The sequence below is a fragment of the Lissotriton helveticus genome, chromosome 11 (assembly GCF_964261635.1).
Source record: "Lissotriton helveticus chromosome 11, aLisHel1.1, whole genome shotgun sequence".
Lineage (NCBI taxonomy): Eukaryota > Metazoa > Chordata > Amphibia > Caudata > Salamandridae > Lissotriton > Lissotriton helveticus.
This window is the reverse complement of record NC_136072.1, coordinates 773,818,333-773,846,218: the sequence shown is the minus strand read 5'-3', so window position 1 is coordinate 773,846,218 and position 27,886 is coordinate 773,818,333. Positions and strand designations below refer to the sequence as shown.

Below are 27,886 nucleotides of genomic sequence, written 5' to 3'. Positions count from 1 at the left end.
CAGAACTGCTGGTGATGTGGAGTCTCACTTTTAGGGTGTGGCTACAGACCGCTTTGGCTGCCTGACCAAACCCTTTTGTCACCATAACGCACAAAATCATATACAAATACACCATACAGAGGAAGGGGGTTTTTACATTCTTCTTCACCTACTGGCAATTGAACTGCATTTTGTGGATGGTTACACTTCCCAGCAATTGGAGCTTGGTGGTGATGGGACCAAGTATTTTCTTTTTATGTGTTTTTGTTTGTTTGTAGCAAGATATAATATCCATTTTATATTCTTTGTGCGTGGGTATTTCTCTCACTGTTGGCAGCATGATATGTTTTGTGAAGGCAATAATATTTTTATGTGGACTAGCTAAGTTTAAGGGGAGGGGGGATTTATGTGACTCTGGTACGTCAGACAATAGAAAGGAAAAAAGCAATATTTTCCTTATAAAGCCCTCACCCTCCGACCTAGTCGGTGGCATGCTTCATCATCGGGCCCACCACAGTGGCACCGAATGTGCCCCGGGTGTGCTACAACGCCAGGTGACTGCGGAGCTGGTATATTGCTGCGTGTGCAGTGAAGGAGTGAAGTTAAAGTTTAAAAAGCTATACGAGAAGTCCCAGCACCCGAGGGTTAACAAGTATTTAATAAACTGGGCCTCTGTTAGCTGTTTAAAAAGGCAAAAGGACAAAGTGGAGTATATGATGACCTCCCGTGTCCAGTGTGGTCTACATGTTTCTGCCAGTGCCTTTGTATTATAAGCTGGCTTTCCTCAGGACCAAAGTGTAACGTGATAAGGTGCAGGTTAAATAATAAACTAAATTAAGTGTTTGTGTCAATTCTTGACTATGTGTTGCGCTCGCTAAGGCGCTGTAACTGTTAGAGGGGGATTCCCTCAAGCTTTTTCTGTTATTTCTTGGTAAAAAGCCTCATGGGTCGCCTGGCAGAGAAAGAGACCGAGTAGTTCGGTCTGGTTCCTCCTTGGACCTATTCGGTATACCGGGCGCCGCGGAAAAAGCTTGAGGGAATCCCCCTCTAACAGTTACAGCGCCTTAGCGAGCGCAACACATAGTCAAGAATTGACACAAACACTTAATTTAGTTTATTATTTAACCTGCACCTTATCACGTTACACTTTGGTCCTGAGGAAAGCCAGCTTATAATACAAAGGCACTGGCAGAAACATGTAGACCACACTGGACACGGGAGGTCATCATATACTCCACTTTGTCCTTTTGCCTTTTTAAACAGCTAACAGAGGCCCAGTTTATTAAATACTTGTTAACCCTCGGGTGCTGGGACTTCTCGTATAGCTTTTTAAACTTTCACTTCTCACTCCTTCACTGCACACGCAGCAATATACCAGCTCCGCAGTCACCTGGCGTTGTAGCACACCCGGGGCACATTCGGTGCCACTGTGGTGGGCCCGATGATGAAGCATGCCACCGACTAGGTCGGAGGGTGAGGGCTTTATAAGGAAAATATTGCTTTTTTCCTTTCTATTGTCTGACGTACCAGAGTCACATAAATCCCCCCCTCCCCTTAAACTTAGCTAGTCCACATTGATCTCGACATATAACCCAGGGGATACGGGCTAGCGTACCTAGTCCTCTCTCTCTCTCTTTGATCTGTATAATAATATTTTTATTGCAGGCTACTTTCAATCATTCACAGAGCGAGGCACAGAGAAAAACAAGCTCTAACAGTGCCAATTGGTTTGGCTCTAAAGAGTGCTAAAACATTAAACACAAGCATGTCCAACTCCACGTGTGCATGCATGCGTTTGCATAAGTTAGCACTTTAAAGCCACACACTTAGTCAATGCTTATGCGTATTGAAGTTTGGCATTTGCCACGTGGGCCAAATGTATTGTAACATTACATTAGAGGGCTATTGGGTCAACCAGCTAAAATATCCCTGTCTGTCATCCCCAAGCTAAAATGAATGCCTTTAGTTGGAAATATTGTTGCAGCTCATCTTATTGGGACCATCGCCTCATCGCGACCATGATTCCTTTAATGTAAATACATAGATCAACATGGTGAAACAAGAAGCATTGCTCCTCCTGTGAAAGTGAGGCACTCTTTTAGACAGGGCACCAGTTCTATGACCGCTCACTAAATAACCATCATCATGCATGATGTGTACATGTGGCATCAGTTGATTGCAGCTCTTCTGCCGTCCATCACAGCAGTGCATCGGCCCTTGTTGCCTGTCCTTGGATTACTTTTTTTTTTTAATCCCCCTTATTCCATGATGAACTCATAACTCCTAATAACGTGTTCACATTATTTTCTGGCCCCTCATCCACTTGCCAATCAGGTCCTTGTTGCACGCACACATTTATATCCGGAAAAGCAAAGAAATGGTTGACTAAAAAACAGAGACCAACTAAGGTAACCTTCAGGAGGTGGAACCTGTTTGGAGATATGAAATCCTTTGGGCTAGATTAATATTTTGGAGTGTTACATCAGGAAACTGATAATTCGTTGAGAGGACATGATGGGGGTCCAACCCTGCAAATTATGTTCTTTTGAGCTTTAAGCCCTGTGAAGGATGGAGAGCTGATGGGGTCACTTAGTGGGCTATTGGTCTTTGGGCTTTTGAAGAGAAAACATTGTTGGGGGACAATATTGAGGGAAGAAGCGCAATGAAAGATGGAAGGGTTAGTGGCAAATCCTCCAATCTCACCACTGATCGCAGGTCCTTCCACACTCCTTCTGTTTCTTCACTTGCTTCCAATCCTCCAAGTCTCACACTTGATTACTCCTCCACCCAGTCATTCACTCATCCTCTTAGTCATTCTCGCTCATCCACCATGTCACTCTCACTTGTCCTTCTGCCCGCTCACATACCCTCACCACACCCAACCTCACATCCACCCAACGAGTGCTCATTCATTGCCCTAATTGCCCACTCATTCAGTCACTCACAATCAAACCCAGTCACTCATCCACCCAAACACAAATTAACTCACCCACTGAGCTATCCTACTTAACTGCTCAAAATTCACCCTTAAATAATTACATTTACACATCATTGAGGCTGACAGTAACAGAATTAATTACTTATCAACCCATCCACTCCTGACTCATCGGTCTACTCACCTATCCACTCACTCATCCACACACTTGCTCTTCCATACTTCTCCTTCTGTGACCCTCCATCCATACACTCACATGTTTACCCATACCCACCTAATCATACATGCAACCGCACACATAAACAAGCTAACATGTCAATAATCAAATGCTCTCCGAATACTCGTTTACGTTGATCTTCGGAACTGGAATCAATACCCCTGCTGTTGTCCCTTAAAATGAACACAGCACTCCTTTGATGACCCCCAGAACTGAATGCTATGATCCATATGAGGCCCATCGGCTGGACACAACTATCTAGACCAGGCCTCCAGAACTGAGCACAACACTTTGCGAGGCATCCAGAACTGAACACAGTATACATAAAAATCTAAAATAACTTTTTTGTAATTCAAGTAAAATTACAGTTGTAGGGCAGTAAGTAACCGCTTTTATTGCTATAATTAATTATGTTCATTTTAGTGACCTAGAAGGGTGAAAGGCAGAGTAGACTGTGAAAGTAGTTGAACTTGTAACACGCTGGTCATAGCAGATTTAGTTTAACTTTAACTTACGGTGCAATTTTGTTGGCTGGCAAAAAGGCAATTAGACATACTTTGATTTGAATTGCAATGGCCTCATTCCAGGCAAGCACATTGTGTCCTGTACATACTCTAGAGCAGTGGTCTTCAAACTTTTTAATGCCGCACTCGCTCCCCACCCAGTTAAAACAAATATTCATTGCAACCCCCCCCCCCTCCAATGGTTCACAATTATGCTAGCAATTTTTATATATGTCTAGACTTATTTAAACATTGCAGTTAGGTTCTGTTACCGTTTTGAAAATGCAATCGAATACATGATTGCCAAACATACTATTCTGGTCAGGCCGGCCTTACTAACGTGTAACATGATCCATAGTGTGATTATTAGAAATGGGGGTGGGGGTTCTTATAAACATTTGGCGTCCCTTCACTTTTGACACTTTCTCCGAGCTAGGATATAAATGACAAAAGATGTTAGTGATTGCTCAATACAGAGCGGTTTACTGCCGCTAATTTTTTCCACTTAAAATAAAGTACTGATATCAGCATAATGCTTCTTTTGACCACAGCCTAATGCCCCCCATGGGATCAATTTGGGCCCACCACTTTGAAGACCCCCTGCTTTAGAGGGCTTTGATACGGAGTCCTTCTGCCATTGGTTTCTCTCGTTCAGGAACCATCAGCCATTGTTCTAAGCCATTGTTAATTGCATCTAGAATGTGCCCACTGCAGTATTTTAGTCTCACCCTCTATCTGGTGGCTATTAGGGGTGTATCTTTCTATTCCATTGAAACCCAAGAAGGACCATTTCACATCATAAACGTATACTTTATCATCATACATTTAATTTCTTATTGCATCTATGCATTGCATACATACAATCATTCTTTATTGTAGTTATTTTGTTCTGGAACAAGCATTTTTCATTGCTTAAGTGAGGGCTCGAGTGCAAGCATCAGACCTATTGTGCTTGTCCAGCGCTTGTTTGTGTATGCAGAGACCTACCTCTCCTCACAGAAGTGCCGGCTCTCCTGGACATGAGTTTAGCTGAGGGCCCCGCAAGGTGAGGGTGGCCGCTGCATGCTGTGTGCCTAGTACTGCCAGCACAAGTGAAGTGCAGCACTGCACTTTCTTAAGCCTGCACGCGCCAGAGATAATGACCATGTGTGAGTAATGATGGTAGCTAGTTGATGGCTCCCTACATCTCAGTCTCTCCTAACACTGCTTCCACACATTCTGCGGTCTGGTTAGCAGTTTATGAAACCTATGCAAAAACAGGATCCAGCGAGGGAAAAAAAGCCTTGCCGGGTCCGTTTGCAGATCTGCAAACCGTGAAAATATTCCCACCATGTTCGAGGGGAAGGTGGGGTCCTGGAAGGGCAGGGTCAATAAGACTGGGCATGGCTTTGAGACCATCACTGCCTTACTAGCAGTGGAAAGGCTTTGGAGGGAAAGGGGCATAAAGTTCTGCTATCACCTGAGCAGAACCACCCACCTTCTCCACAAAATCTCTAAAAAATGTTATTTAAAAAAAAAAAAAGTTTCTAATCTGATGCTCAAGTTCTAGAGAGGTTTCAGAACTACTATGTGGTGTCTTGTATGTAAGGGGTTCACTGTGTGATGTTGGCTCCTCACTGGGAGACCTTGTGAGTAAAGCCGATAGTGTGTGACACAAGGTGGCACCGTGTGTCTTGGCAGGTTTGCTTTTGCGTAAGACGGACATTCTGATATTTTGGAGGGTGATAGTGACAGCCTTCATCTGTTACATGAACATTTGTGTAATATGCCTCAATGGGTTCATGTACGTACATGCTTCTGCATGTAAACAGCTGGGCACGAGTGCTAATCCCTGTGGGAGCACTCGTTAGTTTAATGCACCTGTTTTAGGGATTGGCATGTAATCTCTAGACACCAGGTGTCAGTCCTAGTGGGACTCTGTGTTGTGTCAGAAGCGCCACACCGTAAAACATGCAAAGCTTTTTTGTTTTTTTTTTAAACCTTCGTTATTACTTTTTTTTTGGTTGGGAGAGGGGGAATAAAAAAATAAGTTGGGATTTATCAGTAAATAACAACGGGTTTCATAAGCATTTTACCTACATATGTGTGACCTTGGTCATCTACTTTGATATCAAATATTGTTTTTGTTTAATTTGACAACATGATTTAGAATATTTTGGGCTGCAGTACAAGAAAGCGTTCCATGTCATGGGCTTCAAAGAAGACATCATATTATATGGCAGCACGGAACACACTGGGTTGAAATGAGTATTTGGGCAACAGCGTTTTCAAGGTAAAATAATTGGTGAAGTGCACGGAGTACAGAGACAGACTCACCGTTGATGTGGATTTAGGATTTGGGTGAGGATTCGCTCACCGAAGAGATGGTTTTAAAACTCGCTGCCAGTGAATAATCTGTGAATTCTGAATACTTTTCAATGTGTGTAGTGTGTTGAATCTTCAATATCCTGCTGAATCTTATGGATGCTTTTATAGGGTCGAATGTTATCGTCACATGTGCTGGGTGACATGTTAGGGTGTAAGGGCAGTGTGTAAGCCCAAGGTTCCACCCTTCATAAGGGGGTAGGGGCACGTTTTAAGCCCAAGGTTGTAGGGGTGTATATTCTTTTTGTCCTGTTAAATATGTAGGAGGAGAATGGTTTAAGTAACATTCTTGTGAAGTGTGTTATTTACCCATCCTTCCTAAGAGGTTTAGGATGGATGGGCAATGTGTTAAGGCCGGTGGGTAGTTACCATCCTTCCTATGGGGTTAGGATGATGGGGCAGTTTTTAGCCCAATTTTAAGGGGGTTTGTTGTTAGACCCCTATTCAGTAGAGGGTAGGTAAAACTCTGGTCCTGTTTTAGTGTTGTGTTATGGAGGGTAACGGGCTGGTCCTGTTAGAGTGTATTGGTTGTGAGGGGAACGGGTCGTTGTGTTCACTTTTTGGGTAATGTGCACACTTGCATTGTGAATTTGTTGAACGTCCCGTACAACCTTGGGCTAAACACGTGCTCCTACACCCTTAACCCCATATGAAGGGTGGAACCTCCAATGTGTATTTTGCCATCTTACATCCCAATGGAGCATTGAAGTTATTGCAGAAAGTTGGTTTGGCTTTTTCTGTTTGTTTCGGTGGGGTGGCAGTCTTAGTTTTGTTGGACGTTTTGTGGGACGGTGTTTGGTTCGAGTTTGTGTGCTTGGATGAGTGGACAGTTGGATAGAGAAGGGCTGAGCGGCAGTGTGCTGCTCCTGGTGGGGCTTTACTTGATTTACCTTTAATCTGAACTAAACCGAATAAACCTACGTCTTTTATAACCTACTAGAATAAATCCTTGATTGTAACAACTTCCTTATCCAGTTGGGCATCAGCTAACTGAGTGCTGACATTTAAAGTTTGCCGAACTCTCTGACTGGAACAAATCTTTCAAAAGGTTATTTACTTCACAGCAACCAGATACCACAGTGAGTTCTCACTTTTGTTTAGAAGATTGAAGCCAGGCAACCTCTGTCCAAACTGTCCCTGGTGTCTGTGTCTTTGCATCTTGGAGGGAGAACTGAAAACCAAGTGAGCTGAGGGTGCCTGGGGCAAGTTACCCATTTTTGTGTGGACCTGCAGCTTTGTCCAGGCTCTTTATCGTGGCCTTCTGTTCACGTGTTGCACTTCTTAGGTCGTAGGTTGACATTTCAGAAGTTGCTGATCCAATGATGGTGAACACAAACGGTCCTTCCTGTTCCATTTCTATTCATGTTTTTGACAGACACATACATTTAGCGTTTAAATTGTCTCTGCAAGGGAGGTAAAGAGCAGAGCAGTGAGACAGGCGGGGAAATTCGGAGATGGCAATTCTCACTACCAGTTAACCCCATGCCACACCAAACAACTAGAACAAAATACATACAATCGGTTTCTGTTTTTGGGCATACCTCCCTTATCATATACTCTTATAGACCACATGCAGTCATTAAGACCTAGCGCTCAGGAATGAGACTAAGGAAATCCACACAGTAAGAGTCAGTAAGTAGTCCTTCTTGTGGGGTGTAGGTAAAAAAAGCCTGCACCCTTGAGTATTTATCAGTTGCCACCAGCTGATAAGTATGTCATGGCCTGGTCCTGGGAATAGTTGTCACCTATAATAAAAGGTGTACTCTCAGCTCTCAACAGAGTCTGTCTGCAAGATCATCAATAGCACCTGTTGGGGAACTTGGGGCGAGTTTCTGGCAGTTGTCGTTCTGATTACCAAAATGAGGAGCAGGATGACACCTGGCTTCTGCCCAAGGGATTTGTGAAGCTACAAAGGACGAGAATATCCTACTAGAATTTTCTGCAAGCTGCAGGGGACACAAAGATATCTGCAGCTGAGACTCTACCCACTGAACAATCCTCAGTGCCTGCTGTGGTGGACATGACTTCTAAGCCCCTGGAAGAGGTGAACAGCTGCAGTCTAGTAGCTAGATGATTATACAGATGGCACAGCTCACTGTGTCTCCATCACATGTGCTATGTTTGGTTTTAGACTACAACTTTGGACCAGAGAAAGGCAGGAAAACAGATTGAAGGAGTAAAACAAAGATGGGAAAGTGGTGACACACAGGACGGAGGGTTCAACATGAACTGGCGTGAGTGACATAAAGAGACTAAAAGTAAAGTGAGGGGGAAAAGTCACGAGGTGGAATCAACATAAACCGAATTATTACTAGGCACTCGCAACACTCAGTGCAGGCAACAAACTCATTTGAAAGAATTGTACCATGCATTTTTTTTTTATTTACAAAAATTAAGCACTGTATAGCTTGTAGTTCCACAACTGGGTCGATTTAAGAGTAAAAATGTAAGACTGTCCTGTTTCAACACAAAAGGTTACTTGTTTCTATAGCTCACTGTTGATCTACATAGTATTATATGTGCAAATTGACAACCTTAATATAGACCATGTAAAAATTGTCTTGTATCAGTTGTTTCTGTGGATCGGTTTCACAATGGCAAACTCTTACTTTATTTTCAAGGGGGCTTCGCCATAGTGTTCTTGGTGCGGACCAACAATGGCATGCGATGCGCCCTGAAACGCATGTACGTCAACAACGAACATGATCTGCAGGTGTGCAAGAGGGAAATCCAAATAATGGTAAGCTGCTAATTCCAAGCTATATGGGAGAAAATTGACAGTTTATACTGTATTTTGCGAAAGGGTGATGGAATTCTAGCTGTGATAATTTGCAAGGCTGGGGCTTGGCCTGTCCCAACATCCCAAATATTAAGACACTGGAGATATGTTTTTTCGCACAACCCCGGAGATGAGGCTGTACCTTGTTACTTCCTATTCCCTTGGCTTCCCCGATGCTCCAAAGTACCCTGGAAGACATAGAAACCACCGCAATGGAGCGCACACCGCTAGCCCCTCCTCCGGATCGCCCCTCGGGATTCTGGTACTTGTAGTTCAATAGTGGATCACCCAGGTGGGTGCAAGTCGGTACTTGTTGGACTGATGAATCTCTAGACCCGATACATGTCCCGGGTTTTTGGGTATCGCCCGAGACATGGCTCGGGTTTCGGGATAACTTCCCTCATCAGTAGAGAAATGGTTAGGGATGGAGGAGAAGGCCGCCAAACAACCGTCAATGGCCTCGATGCCCGAGCCGGCACGCAGGGCAGCATCCAGGAGCCCGTCGGCTCAAAGCTCATGGGAGCCAATTAGTAGAAACCACCGCAATGGAGCGCACACCGCTAGCCCCTCCTCCGGATCGCCCCTCGGGATTCTGGTACTTGTAGTTCAATAGTGGATCACCCAGGTGGGTGCAAGTCGGTACTTGTTGGACTGATGAATCTCTAGACCCGATGCATGTCCCGGGTTTTTGGGTATCGCCCGAGACATGGCTCGGGTTTCGGGATAACTTCCCTCATCAGTAGAGAAATGGTTAGGGGTGGAGGAGAAGGCCGCCAAACAACCGTCAATGGCCTCGATGCCCGAACCGGCACGCAGGGCAGCATCCAGGAGCCCGTCGGCTCAAAGCTCAAGGGAGCCAATTAGTAGAAACCACCGCAATGGAGCGCACACCGCTAGCCCCTCCTCCGGATCGCCCCTCGGGATTCTGGTACTTGTAGTTCAATAGTGGATCACCCAGGTGGGTGCAGAGCCGACGGGCATCGAGGCCATTGACGGTTGTTTGGCGGCCTTCTCTTCCACCCCTAACTATTTTCTCTACTGATGAGGGAGTTATCCCGAAACCCGAGCCATGTCTCGGGCGATATCCAAAAACCCGGGACATATATCGGGTCTAGAGATCATCAGTTCAACAAGTACCTACTTGCACCCACTGGGGTGAACCACTCAAGAACTCCATGTACCAGAGTCCCTAGGGGCGATCCGGAGGAGGGGCTAGCGTTGTGCGGTCCATTGCGATGGTTTCTACAAATGGGCTCCCTTGAGCTTTGAGCCGACGGGCTCCTGGACGACGCACCTAGATGGTTTCTACCCTGGAAGACATATACCTAATGAGATGGAGCAGTTGAGGTCCAAAAAATATGTTCTACCTAATAGCAAATTTGTATGAGGCGAATTGCAAATAGTGATCGATCTGTGGCCAAATACCACGTTGTTGATTCAACCATCATTCAATTAGATATGTAAGCATTGAACTGAAATCTAACTAACATTAGGCATATTGTCAGAATGTCACTAGTTAGTTGGGTGCTAAGACAAAAAGCAAATGATGAACAATGTGGATGAAGACTCTAAGGGGCTTATTAGGATGGCAGTTGGGAAGCCTCTGACATTTGGTCGGAGGCTTTCTGACTGCCATCGTCTGATAATTAGCCGGTCGGAATTGAAACAATCAGCCAGCCGGAATTGAAATCAGCTGGTCATCCCGGCTGGCTTCCGACAGGCTGACGGAGCCTGTAGGCCAGTTGGAGGCCGGCCCGGAATCCCAAAGGGCTGTCTTTCCGCCCTTGGCATTACAATACTCTGTCTCCATCAGGCTTTCCATGCCCGGCTTTCCGACATGGAAAGCCTGTTGTAGAGCGAGTATGGAGGCCTAGCAAGGCCCCCTTGTGTGCACCGCCTCTGGTTGGGGGCCGAGGGTGTGCCTGCCACAGGGTACAGGGATTAACACCACCTCCCATTTCCTTATGGGAGCATGTACTATGGCCGGTTTACTGCCGTAACACATGCTCCCATAGGGAAATGTCAGAATGAGATCGAATAATGTTCGGTCGCATCCAAATCAGGAGGTCGCGAACCCCGGCCGGCGGCTAGTCGGTCCCATTTACGTGATGGTGTTGGGCAGACGCAAGTCCGCTCGACATCGTAATCGGCTCCTAAATGTTTTGTTACTTATTCAGTTGAAGGCTTAAAGGTTGGTTGTTTTTTCACCAATAAGAAACTTTCTTACGCAGGTGAAGACCACGTTTTTGATTAACTATTCAGAAGCCAGTCACCTTTTATCTAAATAATTGTCTCTAACCCATAGTTAATCATACATTCACCTTGTATTTCAATAACTATGCAACTGAAATCGAACAAATTGTTGGTTAGTTACACACGCAAAAAGAAGCACCATTTCTGTTATAGAATTAACATAATGCTATGTACTACGCACATGCTTTATAAATGTAATACATAGTTCGAGGCATATGAGCTGCAGATTGTACACTATGCATTAGATCGCCACCTGGTGTTGGGCTCGGATGATTGCAGGTTGTTGTCTTCTTGGAAGAAGTCTTTGTAGTCACGAGATAGGTGACTCCTCCTTTGGACAATACTGCGCATGGGCATCGGCTCCATCCTTAGATTGTTTTTTCCGCCACTGGGTTCGGATGAAAGTTTCTCCGCTCCGGCCAGAAAAAGACTTTTCAGCAAGTTCGAAGCGCAGAACTTACACAAAAGTCCAATAACTACCTTCGACATCGACTACAATACTTTTCGACGCCATCGTTTCCATTCCGGTCATCGAAGTGGGCCGTTAGGCCTATCGACGCCGTGCGCCCTACACCAAATGGAAAGAACTCCGTTCAAGAGATGCCCGGTATGTCAAGCAAAGTTTCCACATAGCGACCACTACGAGGTCTGCAACCTCTGCCTATCGCCAGAACACGACGAGTCGACCTGCACAGCTTGTGGATCCTTCCGGTCGAAGAAAACCATCCAGGATCGAGAGCACGTCGACAGGAAATGAGGAGATCAGCTCCAGTACCGGAAGACATCTTCGACGAAGAGGTTCCCCTTATTCCCGACGAAGACTCACCTGATCTCCAGATCGTATCAGAGGCAGACGACTCAGATGACTCCATTCCATCGTGTCAGCGCGTGTGTACTCCTTCCCCTGCACCACATATTCTGCCCAAACCAAAGGCAAAGGTCAGCACTCCGCCCAAAGGGCCCAGTCGAGACCGAATACCTGCTTCAAAAGCCCCGCTTTCCAGCCCAGCTCCGAAAAAACCAACTAAGCCTTCTAGTGCCTCGACTCCGAGCAAGCCTCTGCCATGGGCACCAAAAAATAAAGACGCAAGACCCTTCGGCGCCGAAGCCACGAGACCCTTCGGCGCCGAAGCCACGAGACCCTTCGGCGCCGAAGCCACGAGACCCTTCGGCGCCGAAGCCACGAGACCCTTCGGCGCCGAAGCCACGAGACCCTTCGGCGCCGCAGCCACGAGACCCTTCGGCCCCGAAGCCACGAGACCCTTCGGCCCCGAAGCCACGAGACCCTTCGGCCCCGGAGCCACGAGACCCTTCGGCCCCGGAGCCACGAGACCCTTCGGCCCCGGAGCCACGAGACCCTTCGGCCCCGGAGCCACGAGACCCTTCGGCCCCGGAGCCACGAGACCCTTCGGCGCCGAAGCCAAGAGACCCTTCGGCGCCGAAGCCAAGAGACCCTTCGGCGCCGAAGCCAAGAGACCCTTCGGCGCCGAAGCCAAGAGACCCTTCGGCGCCGAAGCCAAGAGACCCTTCGGCGCCGAAGCCAAGAGACCCTAGTCTACACCTTCGACACTGAAGAACTCAAAGCCTGATTCCGAGGTGCCCAAATCCTTGAACATGCCTACAAAGCCGAAAACAACACCTTCGGCACCAAAAAACATTCCACAGGACGTTCTAACACCCCTCCAAGGCTAAAGAGACACAGCAACCTCCTCTGGAACTGAAAAAATCGACGCCCACGAAGGTTGTAGAGCAGGAAGAACTTTTTAAACCAGATCCTCGACAAAAGAAGATCTACATAGACCCAAAAAGTAGGTCCTGTAGGTGCTACACCTCACAAGAAGAGACCAGCAGATGCACCACCCACACCTGTGGTCCCTGCCAAAAAGGACTGTGCAGCATCTCCTATGCACCCTTTTTCTCCTACACCTTTCTTTCCTTCTTCTCCTGATCCTCCTCACATCACCTCAAATCTCTCCTGTACATTCTCCATTATCATCACATTCCCCACAGCAGAATGATGATGAATACAATTTGGGTGGAGGGGAGGACATGCAAGACCCTGATTCATAGCAGGTAGATGAGGGTGTATGGGATTTTTCAAACCCAAAAAATGTACCTACATGGGATTTTACAAACCCACAAAATGTGCCTGACATCCCTGAACCTCAGTCATACCCATCAAAGCCTTCCCCTCCAGAAGAGACCATTTGGTTTTGGTCAGCTGTTAAACAGAGCTGCTGTTTACCATGGAGTCCCTATGCTTTCCGATAGCATAGAAGAAGATTTTCTCCTAGATACCTTTGAGCAGTCTCAGCGGTCTGCTCAAATTCTTCCCATGATCAAGGGGGTTATAAAACACGCTCCAGAGGTATTTAAAGACCCTGCACGTTCTACAATATTAAACCCTAGAATCGAGAAGAAATATAGAACAGCACCCACCGATCCCGTGTACATTAAAGGACATCTGCCACTAGACTCATTAGTTGTGGCCAATGCTAGGAAGAGGGCAAACTCTCAAACTTCTGGCGAAGCACCCCCACCTGACAAAGAATCAAAAGTAATTGACGTGTCCGGTAAGAGAATAGCTGCACAAGCTACAAACATCTGGCGTATAGCAAAAACACAAGCCCTCCTCACGTTTTGATAGGTCTCATTATGACCAATTACAAAAACTACTTGAGCACCTACCAGATCAGTACAAAGATCAAGCAAATGACCTTATACAGGAATGCAAGTTAATATCCAATGCCTCAATAAAATGCGCACTAGATGTCGCAGACACAGCATCTAGAGCTGTAAACACCAGTGTCATACTCAGGAGACATGCGTGGTTACGCATTTCAGGGTTTAAACAAGAAGTGCAAACCACAATTTTAAACCAACCATTTAATCAGAACCAGTTATTTGGCCCAGAAGTAAACCCGACGTTGGAAAAATTGAAGAAAGATACAGACACCGCAAAGTCTATGGGAGCTTTACAGTCCACACCAGCTAGAAGCTCCTTTCATTGCTCCTCATACAGAGGAGGCCCCAAACAAACTGGAGCAGACACTACAACATCTTTCAAATCCCAAGCATCCTCTAATAAGGGATACTTTAGAGGAGGATACAGAGGCAATAATAACAAAGGAAGAGGTCGCAGCAACAATAACAACCGATCCTCTGTCGCCACAAAACAGTGACTTCCCTCTGCTTCCCCCACAGCATTCCACTCCTTTCTGAAACTCCATTACAACAGACAAGTGGGTAAGACAGACTATCCAACATGGCTACTGCCTGGAACTTACAGCAACCCCTCCACACATACCTCCCAGGCAGCGTCCAATGTCCACAGACCATCTGACTCTGCTTCAACAGGAGGTTCTATCACTTCTACAAAAAGATGCTATTCAGATAGTTCCTTTACAAGAACAAGGAACAGGGGGTTTACTCGCTATACTTTCTAATTCCCAAAAGGGACGGAGCACTAAGGCCAATTCTAGACCTCAGGCCCCTCAACCATTACATACAATCAGATCATTTTCATATGATCACTCTGCAACAAGTGCTTCCACTGCTGCAACAAGGCGACTTCCTTACAACACTAGATCTAAAGAACGCCTACTTCCAAATCCCCATACATCCTGCCCACAGAAAGTATCTAAGGTTTGTACTGGAAGGACAACACTACAGTTCAAAGTCCTCCCATTCGGAGTGACAACCGCTCCAAGAGTATTCACAAAATGTTTAGCAGTGGTAGCAGCACATCTCAGAAGACAACAAATACATGTCTTCCCTTATCTAGACGACTGGCTCATAAAAGCCAAGTCATTCAATCAGTGTGTCCAACACACACATTAGACAATTCAAACATTGCACGACTTGTAGTTTACAATAAACTACACCAAGTCGCACCTGCAGCCTTCGCATGTACACCAGTATCTAGGGGCTACAATAAACACGTCTACAGCTCTAGCGTATCCCAGTCCAGCAAGGATACAGAGCATTCAAGCCTTAGTCGCAGCTTTTCAACACCAGCAATCTCTGCAAGCCAAGGTGTTTATGAGACTAATAGGCATGATGGCATCTTGCATCTTCATAATACCACACGCAAGATTGCAAATGCGCCCATTACAAGAATGCCTAGCACAACAGTGGAACCAAGCTCAAGGTCAACTAACAGACCTGGTGTTGGTAGACAGCTGCACGCATGGCTCTCTGCAGTGGTGGAACACCAAAAACTTGACAAAGGGGCGGCCGTTCCTCGAGCCTGTTCCACAAGTAGTGCTCACAACAGACGCATCCCTCACAGGGTGGGGATCCCATCTCCTACATCACACAACTCTGGGTCAATTGACCAATCAACAAAAACTGCTCCATATCAACCATCTAGAGCTGCTAGCAATATTCTTAGCACTCAAAACTTTTCAACTTCAAGTACAAAACAAAGCTGTCCTAATCCGGACGGACAATATGACAGCCATGTACTATATACAAAAACAGGGGGAGGGAGACACACTCTCTGCAATTGTCCCAACTTGCACAAAACATTTTGAGATGAGCCATTCCTCAAAACATTTATCTGTTAGCGGAACACCTTCCAGGAGTTCACAATCCGATAGCAGATCTGTTAAGTCGGCAGTCACAACAGATTTACGAATAGGAACTACATCCACAAGTTCTTCAGCCATTCTTCCAAAGGTGGGGGCACCCACACATAGATCTGTTTGCCACACACGAAAACGCAAAATGCCCAGCCTTCGCCGCCAGGTTTCCACACCCACTGAACGAAGGCAATGCGATATGGATGAACTGGTCAGGCAGATTTGCGTACACTTTTCCGCCTCTCCCACTCATTCCATTAGTAGTGCGCAAGCTCAAACAACAGTCTCTCACACTGATTCTAGTAGCTCCCACATGGGCACGACAACCGTGGTTCACCACACTACTAGATCTTTTTCTAGTTCCACATCAAAAGCTACGGCTCACACCCTCCCTGTTAACACAGAACCATGGAGAAATCAGACACCCAGACCCAAACCAACTGAATTTGGCGATCTGGCTCCTGAAGTCTTAGAGTTTGGTTATCTAAACCTACCACCAGACTATATGAATATCATTAAAGATGCTAGGAGACCCACGACCAGAGCGCGTTATTTCGCTAAATGGAAAAGATTTGCCATTTATTGCAAAAATAATCAAATTGATCCCCTGGATGCTTCCATCCAAAATATCATTTGCTACCTTTTACATTTACAAAGGTCTAATTTGGCATATTCTTCCATACGCCTGCACCTTGCAGCAATTGCAGCCTATTTACAAAACAGGCAACATCTGTCTCTCTTCAGAGTACCTGCGATCAAAGCATTCATGGAAGGATTAAAAAGAATAATCCCACCCAGATTGCCAATTTATCCTGTGTGGAGCCTCAATCTTGTCCTTACAAGACTCATGGGGCCCCCTTTCGAGCCGCTACATAGATGTGAACTGCAATTCCTAACATGGAAAACAGCTTTCCTTGTTGCCATTGCTTCTCTCAGAAGAGTAAGTGAGATATAAGCTTTCACTATACAAGAACCATTCTTTCAAATACATCCCAACAAAGTAGTTGTTAGATCTAATCCAAAATTTCTTCCAAAGGTTATCACTCCTTTTCACCTTAATCAACCCGTAGAGTTACCGGTGTTTTTCCAAAACCCAGACTTTGTAGCGGAAAGGGCTTTACACACATTAGATGTTAAGAGGGCTCTCTTATATTATATAGATAGAACTAAATCCTTTTGAAAGACAAAACAACTGTTTGTATCTTTTTCTCCTCCACACAAAGGCAACCCCATCTCAAAGGGTGGGATTGCAAGGTGGATTGTAAACTGTATACAAATAAGCTATATTAAAGCTAAACGTACATTAACAGTTCCTCCTAGAGTGCACTCTACTCGCAAACTAGGATCCACTATGGCTTTCTTAGGAAACATACCCCTAGAGGACATATGCAAGGCAGCAACATGGTCTACACCACACACATTCACCAAACACTATTGTGTAGATGTGCAAGCCAAGCAGCAAGCTGCCGTAGGCCAAGCTGTCCTTCGAACTCTATTTCAAACTACTGCAACGGATACAGGTGACCACCGCTAAGGGAGACACTGCTGCACAATCAATGCATAGTGTACAATCTGCAGCTCATATGCCTCGAACGGAAAATGCTACTTACCAGTATGCATCTGTTCTTGGCATGTAGAGCTGCAGAGTTGTACACGCCCTCCCGCCTCCCCGGGACTTGTATCCGTTCCAGTTTTTCATCTTACTTAGATGCACACGCATGGACATCCTTCTTTCTTTACTTCTACTAGCTCCATCATTTCCCATCATGGCGAAAAACAATCTAAGGATGGAGCCGATGCCCATGCGCAGTATTGTCCAAGGGAGGAGTCCCCTATCTCTTGACTACAAAGACTTCTTTCAAGAAGACGACAACCTGCAATCATCCGAGCCCAACACCAGGTGGCGATCTAATGCATAGTGTACAACTCTGCAGCTCTACATGCCAAGAACAGATGCATACTGGTAAGTAGCATTTTCCTTATAAATGTACACTTGTGCTCCTATAGTTCATGCATTGCTCTTGGATTTATATTCACAGGTCGCACAACTTAAGCTACAAAGCCAGAAAATAATAAATTGGGAGCACACAACGGTTTAGAGTCCATGCATTTAGTCAGATTGGTGCATTGAGGTTTGATTACGAAGCATGAGTTTAGCCCAGCCTGCTTGGGTTTGGATCTAAATTACCGTTCCGTATCACATTGTGAAGAATTATACTGCATTGAATATTTGTTCTGTAACTTAAGTCCAAAATCTGATTATAAAAAATACTTCTTGACCACGTTCTTTTTTGCTGTTTGATTTGAACAAAGAAAACCGAAGAAAGCAGCTGCTTTAATTATTCAAATAGGTAGGTTTAAAACCAGAGTGACAGAACCATATTTTAGAAGTTTGGCTGAAATTTCATTTGTACCTAAAAGTTTGCATACACTCCTAAAGGGAAGCTGCCTTAAATCCCCAGCTTACTGGCTAATGGAAGGACTAGTTGGGAAAGTGTTCCCTTAGCTAACTTGGCTTCAAGAGCATTCAGACCGATGCGTTGTCAATGGAGCTTATTGCCTTCTGGCCACTGTTTGCCCCAGACGTCTAGCTGGATGGAATATCTTGAGCAAGGCGCTGCGTCTTTTGACTTTGATGCCACCCTGTGGTTTCAAGTATTGTAATGCCGGTGTGTTGCCCTCTTTCAAAGCTGCAAACTTGTCTGTTTTATTACAGAGGGACCTGGTTGGTCATAAGAACATTGTTGGTTACATCGATTCCAGCATCAACTCTGTGAGTAGCGGTGACGTATGGGAGGTTCTCATCCTGATGGATTACTGTCGTGGTAAGTTCCTTTGTTTCCGGGTAGGGCTAGCATCCTCATTGGGCCTGAATATGTAGGCAATGCCTACCGAGGCCGCTGTGTATGGACAGCCCGTGCATGGCCACCTCACGGCGTGTGTCCAGGTTTTTACTATGACGTGTAGACTTGCACCCATATTTTCTTTCCCCAAATGGGTATTTTATGTTAGGAGCTTGCTCTCCCCTCTGGTGTTGAGTAAGCCTCTGTGTGATTTCGGTTTTCTCTGACACCTGCAAGTGACTCCTCTCTCTGAAGCATATGTGACTCCGCCTCCGCCTGAAGACTGTGTATTTTTTCTCTCTATCCTCTGAAGTCTGTGTGCGACTCCTCGACCCTGAAACCTGTTCATGACTTATGCCCCATCTGATGACGGTGCATCCGCTTCCTCATCTGAAGATTGTGCGAACCTTGCCTCTTCTGAAGCATTTGTGTGAATCCTCTTTCGTGCCATAAAGCCTGTGTGTGACTCATCTATCATCTGAAGTATGTGTGCCTGCTGTCCTCTTTGCTGCAGAATGACACTACATGTGTCTGTTCTCTGTGCACCAGGTTAACTCACCCTTTTTCCACTTCCTCCACCTCGCTGTTGTATGTGCATTGCTTTGTGTGGCTGCTCTGCCATCTTACAGTTGCAAATCCCCTTTGGGCAACCGTTCTCTCCCACAGGAAATCTCCACACTCTCTGACTTCTGTCTTGCAGGAGGGCAGGTTGTGAACCTGATGAACCAGAGGCTGCAGACAGGCTTCACGGAGAACGAGGTCCTACAGATCTTCTGTGACACCTGCGAGGCAGTGGCTCGATTGCACCAGTGCAAGATTCCCACTGTTCACCGTGACCTCAAGGTAAAGTGGAACACCTTCTGTGCACTTCATAGTACCCACACAGGGTCGCGGCTCTGCATCATTCGGGCCAAAATGGTGTTCACATTGAAGCAATTGTAGGCTACAGTTCTCCCTTAATATCTAGTTCAGTAACTGTCTTTAGATGTTGACTGATGCTTGTTTCAGAGCAGATGAGGACTGCATGATAGAGGCCCAGTTGCTGGTTGAAGCACAAGCCTGCTCTTATGCCATTGTATGTATTTTTAGGTCTGGCTTTACAGTGCAGCTGTCTGCATATGCATACCAATTGTTACCAATTCTTTAAAATATGTCTAGAGTGGACTTTGTATCCATCCAGAGCTGTACCTTTCTCGCGCTTCATGCTATGGCTGTTTGGTGTATCATTCGGCTGCCAATAAAGTGCTTGCTTTGCAAGGTATGAGTGACTGTTTTGCATATCAAAAGTACACTAAACCATGACCTACTAAGTTCTTTCTCTCGTATGTGCATTCTATTTAGAAAGCAATCATTTTTGTGTTGTTTTTTTTCAGTGAAACAGGGTTTTTTAAAGTTTAAATCAACACTCAAAATGCAAGTCCGACCTGTTGACTTTACAGTACTTGTATTTTATTGAGACTATATTTACCTAGCCATAGGATGCATAGCCAATAATTGAGAGTATAGAGACCAGCAGTTACATTTACTAAGTGTCAGAGAATTAAAAAAAAAAACATGTAAATACAGAGGAAATGAGAAACCTAGCATCACAGTTTGGTTATGCAGTAAAGAGATTGTAGATTGCTTACACCACCTATAAATCTCATTTTGAACCTAGCTCAAGGTGTGCCCTCTACTTTAGTGGATGTATTTCACGGTTGACTGTTTTGTTTTATGCCTTTCCCACAAGATATCCTTGTGGTGAAGCCTTACTTCACAGCTGAGTTACGCGAAGTGTTCTTTCCTCCTAGCTTGGAATCTGGGTTCTCTCACTTGAAAGAGAGGCCACCTGTCAACAGCAAACCTGCATCTACTCTTAGATAAGAATAGGGAGGGATGAGGACCAAGCTTGGTTTTTGAAGGATTTCGGTAGCTGTATCTATTGCCTTAGCTAATGTTTAATGACCTGGCTAACAGGTCGATTATTCAGAACTGGTGATCGGGAGGACCGCTTTGGTCCCTCAAAGACTACTCTTACTGTGCAATACCTTATGGTGTCTGGTTGGTTATGTTTAATGTGGATGGTCTTTAAGAAATTGCTCATATGTTTTGCAGCTCCCAACACACCGGACCATTTTCAAAGGTGTTTGAGCAAGAACTCATAGTCCACAGTATCCTTAGCACAGAAAAGGTCAAGTAGGCTGATAACTGTCCAGGAGATCTTGATAGATTCACTTTATTTTGACAGTTTGCTTGGAAGGTTGGCCATTGGCTTGAGGAAAAGACTTGGGAGCCCAATTCACAAAGTTTTCTTCCATGAGTTGGTTTGACTTCAAGAATAAGTCAAGAACGAATCCCAGCTACTTGAAAAAAAAGCCTTGTGAATCAAGTGCAATATGTCTACCTGTTGATGGGTGCTCCAGGGACTATCTGCAACAAAAACAGTCAAGCTTAATTTTCTGCTCATTACAACCATTCTTCCTCTCAAGCCATATGGTTGTGCTATTTGATATGGATCTCCCTTTAACCTCCTGCGTGTTGTTGCTCTGCATCTAAATATTTCTAAACCGCGTTTAGGATCATTTGTAAAACATCACTTGCTTAATGATAAGTACCCATGGCTTAGTGAAAATTAGCATGCACACAATATCCACCCATGCTTTAATTATGTGAAATTGGTACCAGGGGCTGAAGTCTGGTGATGATCATAGATTGTTTAGTTTCTGCTTTCACTCTACTTTAGTAACGCGCTATGTTAGCTAAATGTACTGTATATTCCATGCAACATTAGCCTTAATGCATGTGAGCAACAGCACACCACAGACATCCAAACAAGTCAAAGTGTGTATCCGGTTGATGAACTTCTTTCAGAGATACTAGCTGTCAGTTAATAGGCATCATTAGTAATATAAAATCATCTTTATGCGTTAGATCATGACATTTTTTAACAAGTTAACAAGGGGGAGTGCCTCATTCAGGATTTACATATCATACTGCCTATCCATTGAGTATTGATGTTTTAATCAATAAACAGCTGCTGAAGGTGGTTTGGTGTGTTCATGATAATGAAGAAATAATCTTTTTTGCGACTCATTTTTTTATATTCCTGTTTTTTGTTAATCGCCATCTGCCAAAATGGAATTGTATTTTCTGCTGCTGCGATGATGGGCTTTAAAAAATAAAGTGTGTTCCTAAAAATAAATGTAATTATGCTTCCTTTTGTAGGTTGAAAACATCCTGTTGCATGATCGCGGTCACTATGTGCTCTGCGACTTCGGCAGTGCTACCAACAAGTTTCAGAACCCTCAGGCGGAAGGAGTTAATGCAGTCGAAGAAGAAATCAAGAAGTGCGTCTCCCTTCCCCCCTCCCCCCTATTCTGACAGTCCCTGTACCAAATGTTCTATTAGCAAGACCGGGGACGTTCTAGAGAAAATTAGAAACAGAAAAATGGCCTGCTATAATGTGTTTGGTCCACTAAATGTTTAAGCTGATGGGTAAGCACGGACACCAAGTTATGAAATGTCGCTGATTTACCAAGTCCTAAAGCGTATGTAATGCCAGTTAGCAAAGTGTTTAAGACAAAAAGAGGCTGAAGTGTAATGTAATGCAATTTGTCTGGCAAAGACCCAGGCGTTACAGATGCAGGCAGCATTGGGAACTCTGGTGGTGGGGTTACTGAATATTACATTTTAGGTTACCTGAGGAAAAATAAGTAGTTCCGGCCCGATTCCCCTAGGCTTTCTTTGATTCCTGCCAAGTATATCACCTACTGAATCAGTTTGCTTTCAGCATGTGCAGTATCTGTGTGAAATATTCTGGTTCCGCAGAACTGCTAATTCTGAGGGAGCAGGTAATCTCTTTTACCGGCCTAATCAGAATTAAGAGGATATTCATAATGAGGCCCTAGTTTTAAACTTTACTTGCCATAGAGGGCCAAACGCTTGAGGTTTGATTCTGGTCTGTTGAGTATTCTCTTGGTATTATGGTGTGGTTTTTTACAGGTAGGGGGGGAATAAATCTTGAATTTTAAATATCTTCGGTTTAAAAATATCTGGAAACTTAAAACGTAGGAAGCAAATCATTTGAACTGTATGGGTAATGATTATGGTCAAGGTAAGGTGCAGCATAAGGAAATGGTTAAAGTTAAGAAAGAAAGGGCTAGGTTAAGAGATAGAAGCATTAAAGGATGGCGGGTAATCTATCCTATACATTCAAAAAAGGAAATAGCTGATATTAATCTGTTATTTCCTGAGAAAAATAATCCCAGAAGCCATTATTCATGTCATAACAATAAAAAAGAACAGGAATCCAAGATTATTCACCCGAAAATTAAGCATCTGTCATTAACCTCACCATTCACAAAAGCATGTATGAGTATCAAGAGTAATGCTACAGGAGTCCTTCTTTACATCCTTTTACATGCCTTTGCGAACCTTCCCCTAACTGTCAAATTCCTGGTTAGTAAAATTGCAAAGGGGACATGTCTTATTCCTTTGTTGTACTAATTGCATATTCGTATATCCTGAAAATTCCAATTTTATTCACATTTTAGATGTCTTGAAGCCAATTCACAAAAGCATTTAAGAGGATGTAAACTAGTTCTACAGGAGTACTACCTTTTTCTTTTACTCCAAAATGACTGTGTGAAAAGACCCATGTGTGATTAACTATTGTGAGGAAAACGCATGGAACTCATTGGCACAGCATTCTGGAAACATGAAAAGAAATGACTTCACAATGCGGTGTGTGAAATGCGCTTCATGTGCTCTGTGTGTAATATTGGTGGGCATCTACGAAATATCATTTTAAAAAGCGTTTAGCTGCTAAAGAGCACTCTGAGTTAGGGCCTCTGAGTTAGAGGTGAACATTATGTGGAATCTGTAGGTTGAACAGGTAGGAAACATGCCATGCGTAGACCCTCGCAGTGTGTTTCGGTCCTTATTTTCCGTAGTTCATTGTCAGAGTGCTCCGTGATGACTGATTTGGAGTGACTCTCCATTGGGTATGTTCTATGTGGTTGGTTGTCGTGGGCTAGCTTATAACACAATGTGTTGGTAATCTTTCAACCTCTGTTGCTGTTTCTTGTTGCAGGTACACCACTTTGTCATATCGTGCTCCTGAAATGGTAAACCTCTACAGTGGCAAAGTTATCACAACCAAGGCTGATATCTGGGTATGTACACTCCAGGGCCAAGTTTGGGAGTCCAGTAAGTGTTAGTTTGTCCACAATTAAGAATAACTCATCTGCTTGTGTTTCAGCACATTTTTTACCAGCTTTAATCCCAATATATTTACATGGACCTTTGGTTTCCCCTTTAACGATTGATGATGGAGTCAAAAGACCCCTATGAGCCCTTGGCCATGCTTTGACTGGCTGTTGGCAGTGTTGTTGTTGTTTCATTGTTTGTCTTATCTATGCTCTTCGCCATGGCCATACTCAGGCCACTGAGTGCCACTGGCATCTACCTTTGCAAAGAGCTGCATTATTTATCCGCTGTAGCTTTGAGCTGAGTAATTTAGAGCAGAGGGGCCTGGATAGATGAGTAAGTTATGACCTGAATGACACATTTTCGGTTGCTAGGAATCTCAGTGTTGCACAAAGGAAATGACTTTGTAATGGATTGACTAGAACCTCGCTTGATGCATGGCAACTTGTATGAGATGTGTCCAGTCTCTTTCTCCAGCCCTCCAGTTGGCCTTGTTTCATGATTAATTGAATTTTTTTTATGTGGTATGAATGAAGCTCTTTGCAAATGTGAACAAGTTCGCTTCCTGTTCTTCTAATTGTCTTCCATTCATGTGATTCCTCTCCCTCTCCCCCCATACTCTACTGTATTTAATATCTATATCTTGATATTGGTTCTTGTTTTTCCCTCCCCAGGCGCTTGGGTGCCTTCTCTACAAACTGTGTTACTTCACGTTGCCATTCGGGGAGAGTCAAGTGGCAATCTGTGATGGGAATTTCACGATTCCGGACAACTCGCGCTACTCCCACAACATGCACTGCCTCATTCGTAAGTTGGGTGATGTGCCCTTTCTGATTCTGCATGGGAGTAGTAGTGCTCATTAAAAGGGGCGTTGACAACAGCTGTGGAATAGTGGAGGCAATGCCCTCACTGGAGGTGGATCATTTAGCAGCAGACTAATGCATCCCTTTCCGTTAACAATTGGTGGATTAATAGTTAGAGCCTCTTTTCTCTAGGATTTAGCTTGCTTAGACAGTAATACTTTTTCCTGATTGTAGTTGAGTTTGAGGCTTCTGACTTCATGAGTAAGAGTGAGTCAGATGGTTGTGCACATGGGTCATGGGGCTAGAGGGCGGGGAAGGTAATGCTTTCTTTTTCCCCCATTTGGATGAGTTTAAAGCCACTGTACTTTTCTTCAAGGCATAGATGGGTTAGATGTTAGATGCTCCATACCCAAGGGAAGGAGACACAATTTGTTTATGTATCTATTTAATATAATTATTCAGCAAATCAGCACCGGGGGTTGGATTTATGCACTTTGCAACTAACAGGGGTCTGTGGCTCCTTTAGCCTTGGTATGGCGGAGGAAGAACATTGTCCTGATTAAAGGTGAATTAGAAACTGATATAAGTTATTCTTTGGATATGGAATGATTACAGGATGGTGACTCTTTATTTGTGTCTAGACTGGTTTGAGTCTAGTTCCTCTTTTTCTCTAGATATGGAATGGAGATCAAGAACTGTGCTTACTGTTCCTCAGACCATAAAGGCTTTGAAGCTGGTGCCTCCTTTTCCCTAGCCCCTTACCTCCCCTCTAGATCTAACCCTATATCTAATGCACCAGTATAGCTTTCTCCAATTTTTATGCTTATCCTAATGAAAACTAACATTTGCCCTAATGCAAGTCCTATCCCTAACCCGTATGTGTATATTTTTGCACTTTTTTCAGCCTTTTATGTATTCATTAAATTTTCAAACAATTTTTTCCAATAATAACTCTAAAGCCTTAGGTCTTTTACACAAATTTTACACTCATTAATTACAACATTGGCCCTGTCATTCAACATTAGGAAGGCATTGATTTGAACGAGGCTGATAAACAGGCTTTACTTAATATTTATAAATTCAAACTTGAGAGATCTGACTGTAACTTAAAGAATAATGCCCAGGGACAGGGCAGGAATCTGACCAAACTGAGAAAGAAAAAAACCCTGTGGTTGTACACCAAGAAGGAAAGGAAATCATTATATCATTTGCGATAGTTGAAAAATATCTCCCCAAAATGGAAAATTAAAACCAGCATAGGGAGAGGATATAGCCTTACGACTAAAGCGGTCAAACTCGAAGCTGGGGAACCGGTTTCGTGTCTCGGCAGGGACGCTGAACATCCTGTGATTCTGGGCAAATCACTCAATCTCCCTGTTGCCAACAAAAATGAATGTGCCCATCTTTAACAAAACGGTTGCTCATGTAAAGCACTCTGATATCTTCAGGTCGAGTTTGCGCTATATAAAACTAAAAAAAAAAAAGTTTTATTGCATGGAAGTGTCATTGCCACAATTAGAGAAAAAATCGGGTAGTAATCATTTGCAGAAGTGTAGAACTTGATCAGTCAGGGGCAGATGAATCAGTACGCTACAGGAAGGCAGCACATGCAATACACTACTGAAAATCAACCAGGGCTCTGAGTAACTGATCACAATTTGCTGGTAAAAACACTCAGAATCTTATCAGAGGGTTTTTCCCTGCAAAGACAGCACTAATTCTGAGCTGTATTTCTTGCAGGAATGACACTGCTTCAGAGCAAAGTTTGCTCTCAGCGTAGCACAGAGATTCCACAGTATAAAATAGAATGTGAAAAAGCTCACAAGTGTAAATTATACAGGCAGGAATAACAAGCAACTTTGTAAAACAAATGCATTGGCAAAGCTGGTACATCTCTCTTTGAAAGCCATTAGCCAGCCTTTTAGCCTTGCCAATGCTTGTTTCAGTGCTGAACAACATTGACAGTTTTTTTTTAAATGGCCACAGCATGCTGATGGATGTGCGCACATTCGTGACCTTGCATGCATATGCCTTATTTACTGTTCCAAGATTGTGAACACCCATCTTGGAGCTTGAAATAAGAAAATAAAAGGTGCTTCTATTTTTTAGAAAGTTTGGGAGCAATTTGCAGCTGCCAGGACCTCCCAAAAAAGTGATGAGTGGCAGGAGAGCAACAGATGAGTGGGGGTGGTAGGAAGGATGAAGTCAATGAGTGCAGGGAGGGGTAGAGAAGAGTAAGGAATAAAAAGCCACAAGGGAAGCAGAGCGAGACAAAGAAAGCAAGGGATGGACTGAAGGGAGCAATAGAGAGAATAAAGTGTGTGCACATTTGAGGGGAATACAACATGGGAGAGAGAATAACAAAACACATGCACTCCCATGATATACTGGAAAAAGGCAGTTCACTGATGTCACCTGTGGCATGATACAAGTCATCCAAAAAAGAACATTTATAAAAAAAGTTCTTCTCTGGCAAAAGACCTCAGACAATATGAATGGAGCCAACAGTAACAACTATAGGTACTGTAGATCAGAGATTTTCTCAAGTCTCAGTGCTCTTGAATTGGCAATCTAGTAACCATCTCAGAGAATGGAATGGGTTTGAATCAGGTATTGTACAAGAAAGTGTAAAAACCTAAAAGTATGTGTAGTTTTAAACTAGGTTCTGGTAGGAATTTTGGGCTTCAAAAGATCCCAGAGCAGTGCCACCTGGTCAGATAATGATAGATTATAGGCTTGGCACCTCCACGTATGGATGGATAGATCCTTTTTTTGTAAGGTTAAGAAGGCCTATAGTTAGGTTTTTGTGGGTAAAGCACGGACAGGTGTCACAGCATTTTATAGTGCTGGTGCCTGCCACAGATTACCGTATGAAGCAGAAACGCACTCATCTCCAGTTCAGAGGCTCAGTGGTTGCTGAGCACAGGGCGCTATTGTCTGAGATACTACCTGCCACCCTCCCCTCCGGGTAGGGGGCATGTAGAGGTATCTGCAGAGGTCGGAGGAAGGTAAAGGATGTGACCAGAGCCAGGCACAGTGAGGTAATTCACAGCAGCTTTGTCCTGGAGGAACGGCTGCCTTGGGGAGCCGAGGTAGTGCCAGACATGCAGCGGTATGGCATTGTGCCTTCCTGGTGCCCCCCGTTTTGGTTGCTATTTTTTTGCTGAGGGTTACGCAGCAATGGCAGCCAGAAGTGGCAACCTGTCTTGTTCTCTGTAGGAGGCTAGACCCCGCAGAGCTCTGTCCGTGTTTCCTAGGCATACGACCGGTCAATAGGCCGGTGCTCAAGCTCGGACTGTTGTTGAATGTATTGTTGCTCAAAAGAAAAGCAGTTCTGGGGTGGAGGCGGCTGCCCCAATGAAAAGCCTATGTCTCTACCCATACCTCTTCCTCCTAGGCAGTAAGCTGGCGGCAAGGTTCTAAGCAGCCGTGGACTGAAA

General features: G+C 44.4%; 1 protein-coding gene across 14 annotated transcripts in view; it reads left to right on the top strand.

Moving 5' to 3' along the window:
- Positions 1-27,886, top strand: part of AAK1 (AP2 associated kinase 1) — a 376,820-nt gene that overhangs the window by 98,283 nt on the left and 250,651 nt on the right. For all 14 annotated transcript variants that reach the window (XR_013602491.1, XM_078666673.1, XM_078666674.1 and 11 more), the window contains exons 3-8: positions 8,620-8,738; positions 18,330-18,438; positions 19,157-19,299; positions 21,661-21,782; positions 23,528-23,609; positions 24,318-24,450. Coding sequence is in view for 13 of the 14 variants with exons in the window: in XM_078666673.1 (XP_078522799.1) it covers positions 8,620-8,738; positions 18,330-18,438; positions 19,157-19,299; positions 21,661-21,782; positions 23,528-23,609; positions 24,318-24,450 (708 nt within the window). In the remaining variant the exon portion in view is untranslated. The remainder of the gene's footprint in view (positions 1-8,619; positions 8,739-18,329; positions 18,439-19,156; positions 19,300-21,660; positions 21,783-23,527; positions 23,610-24,317; positions 24,451-27,886) is intronic.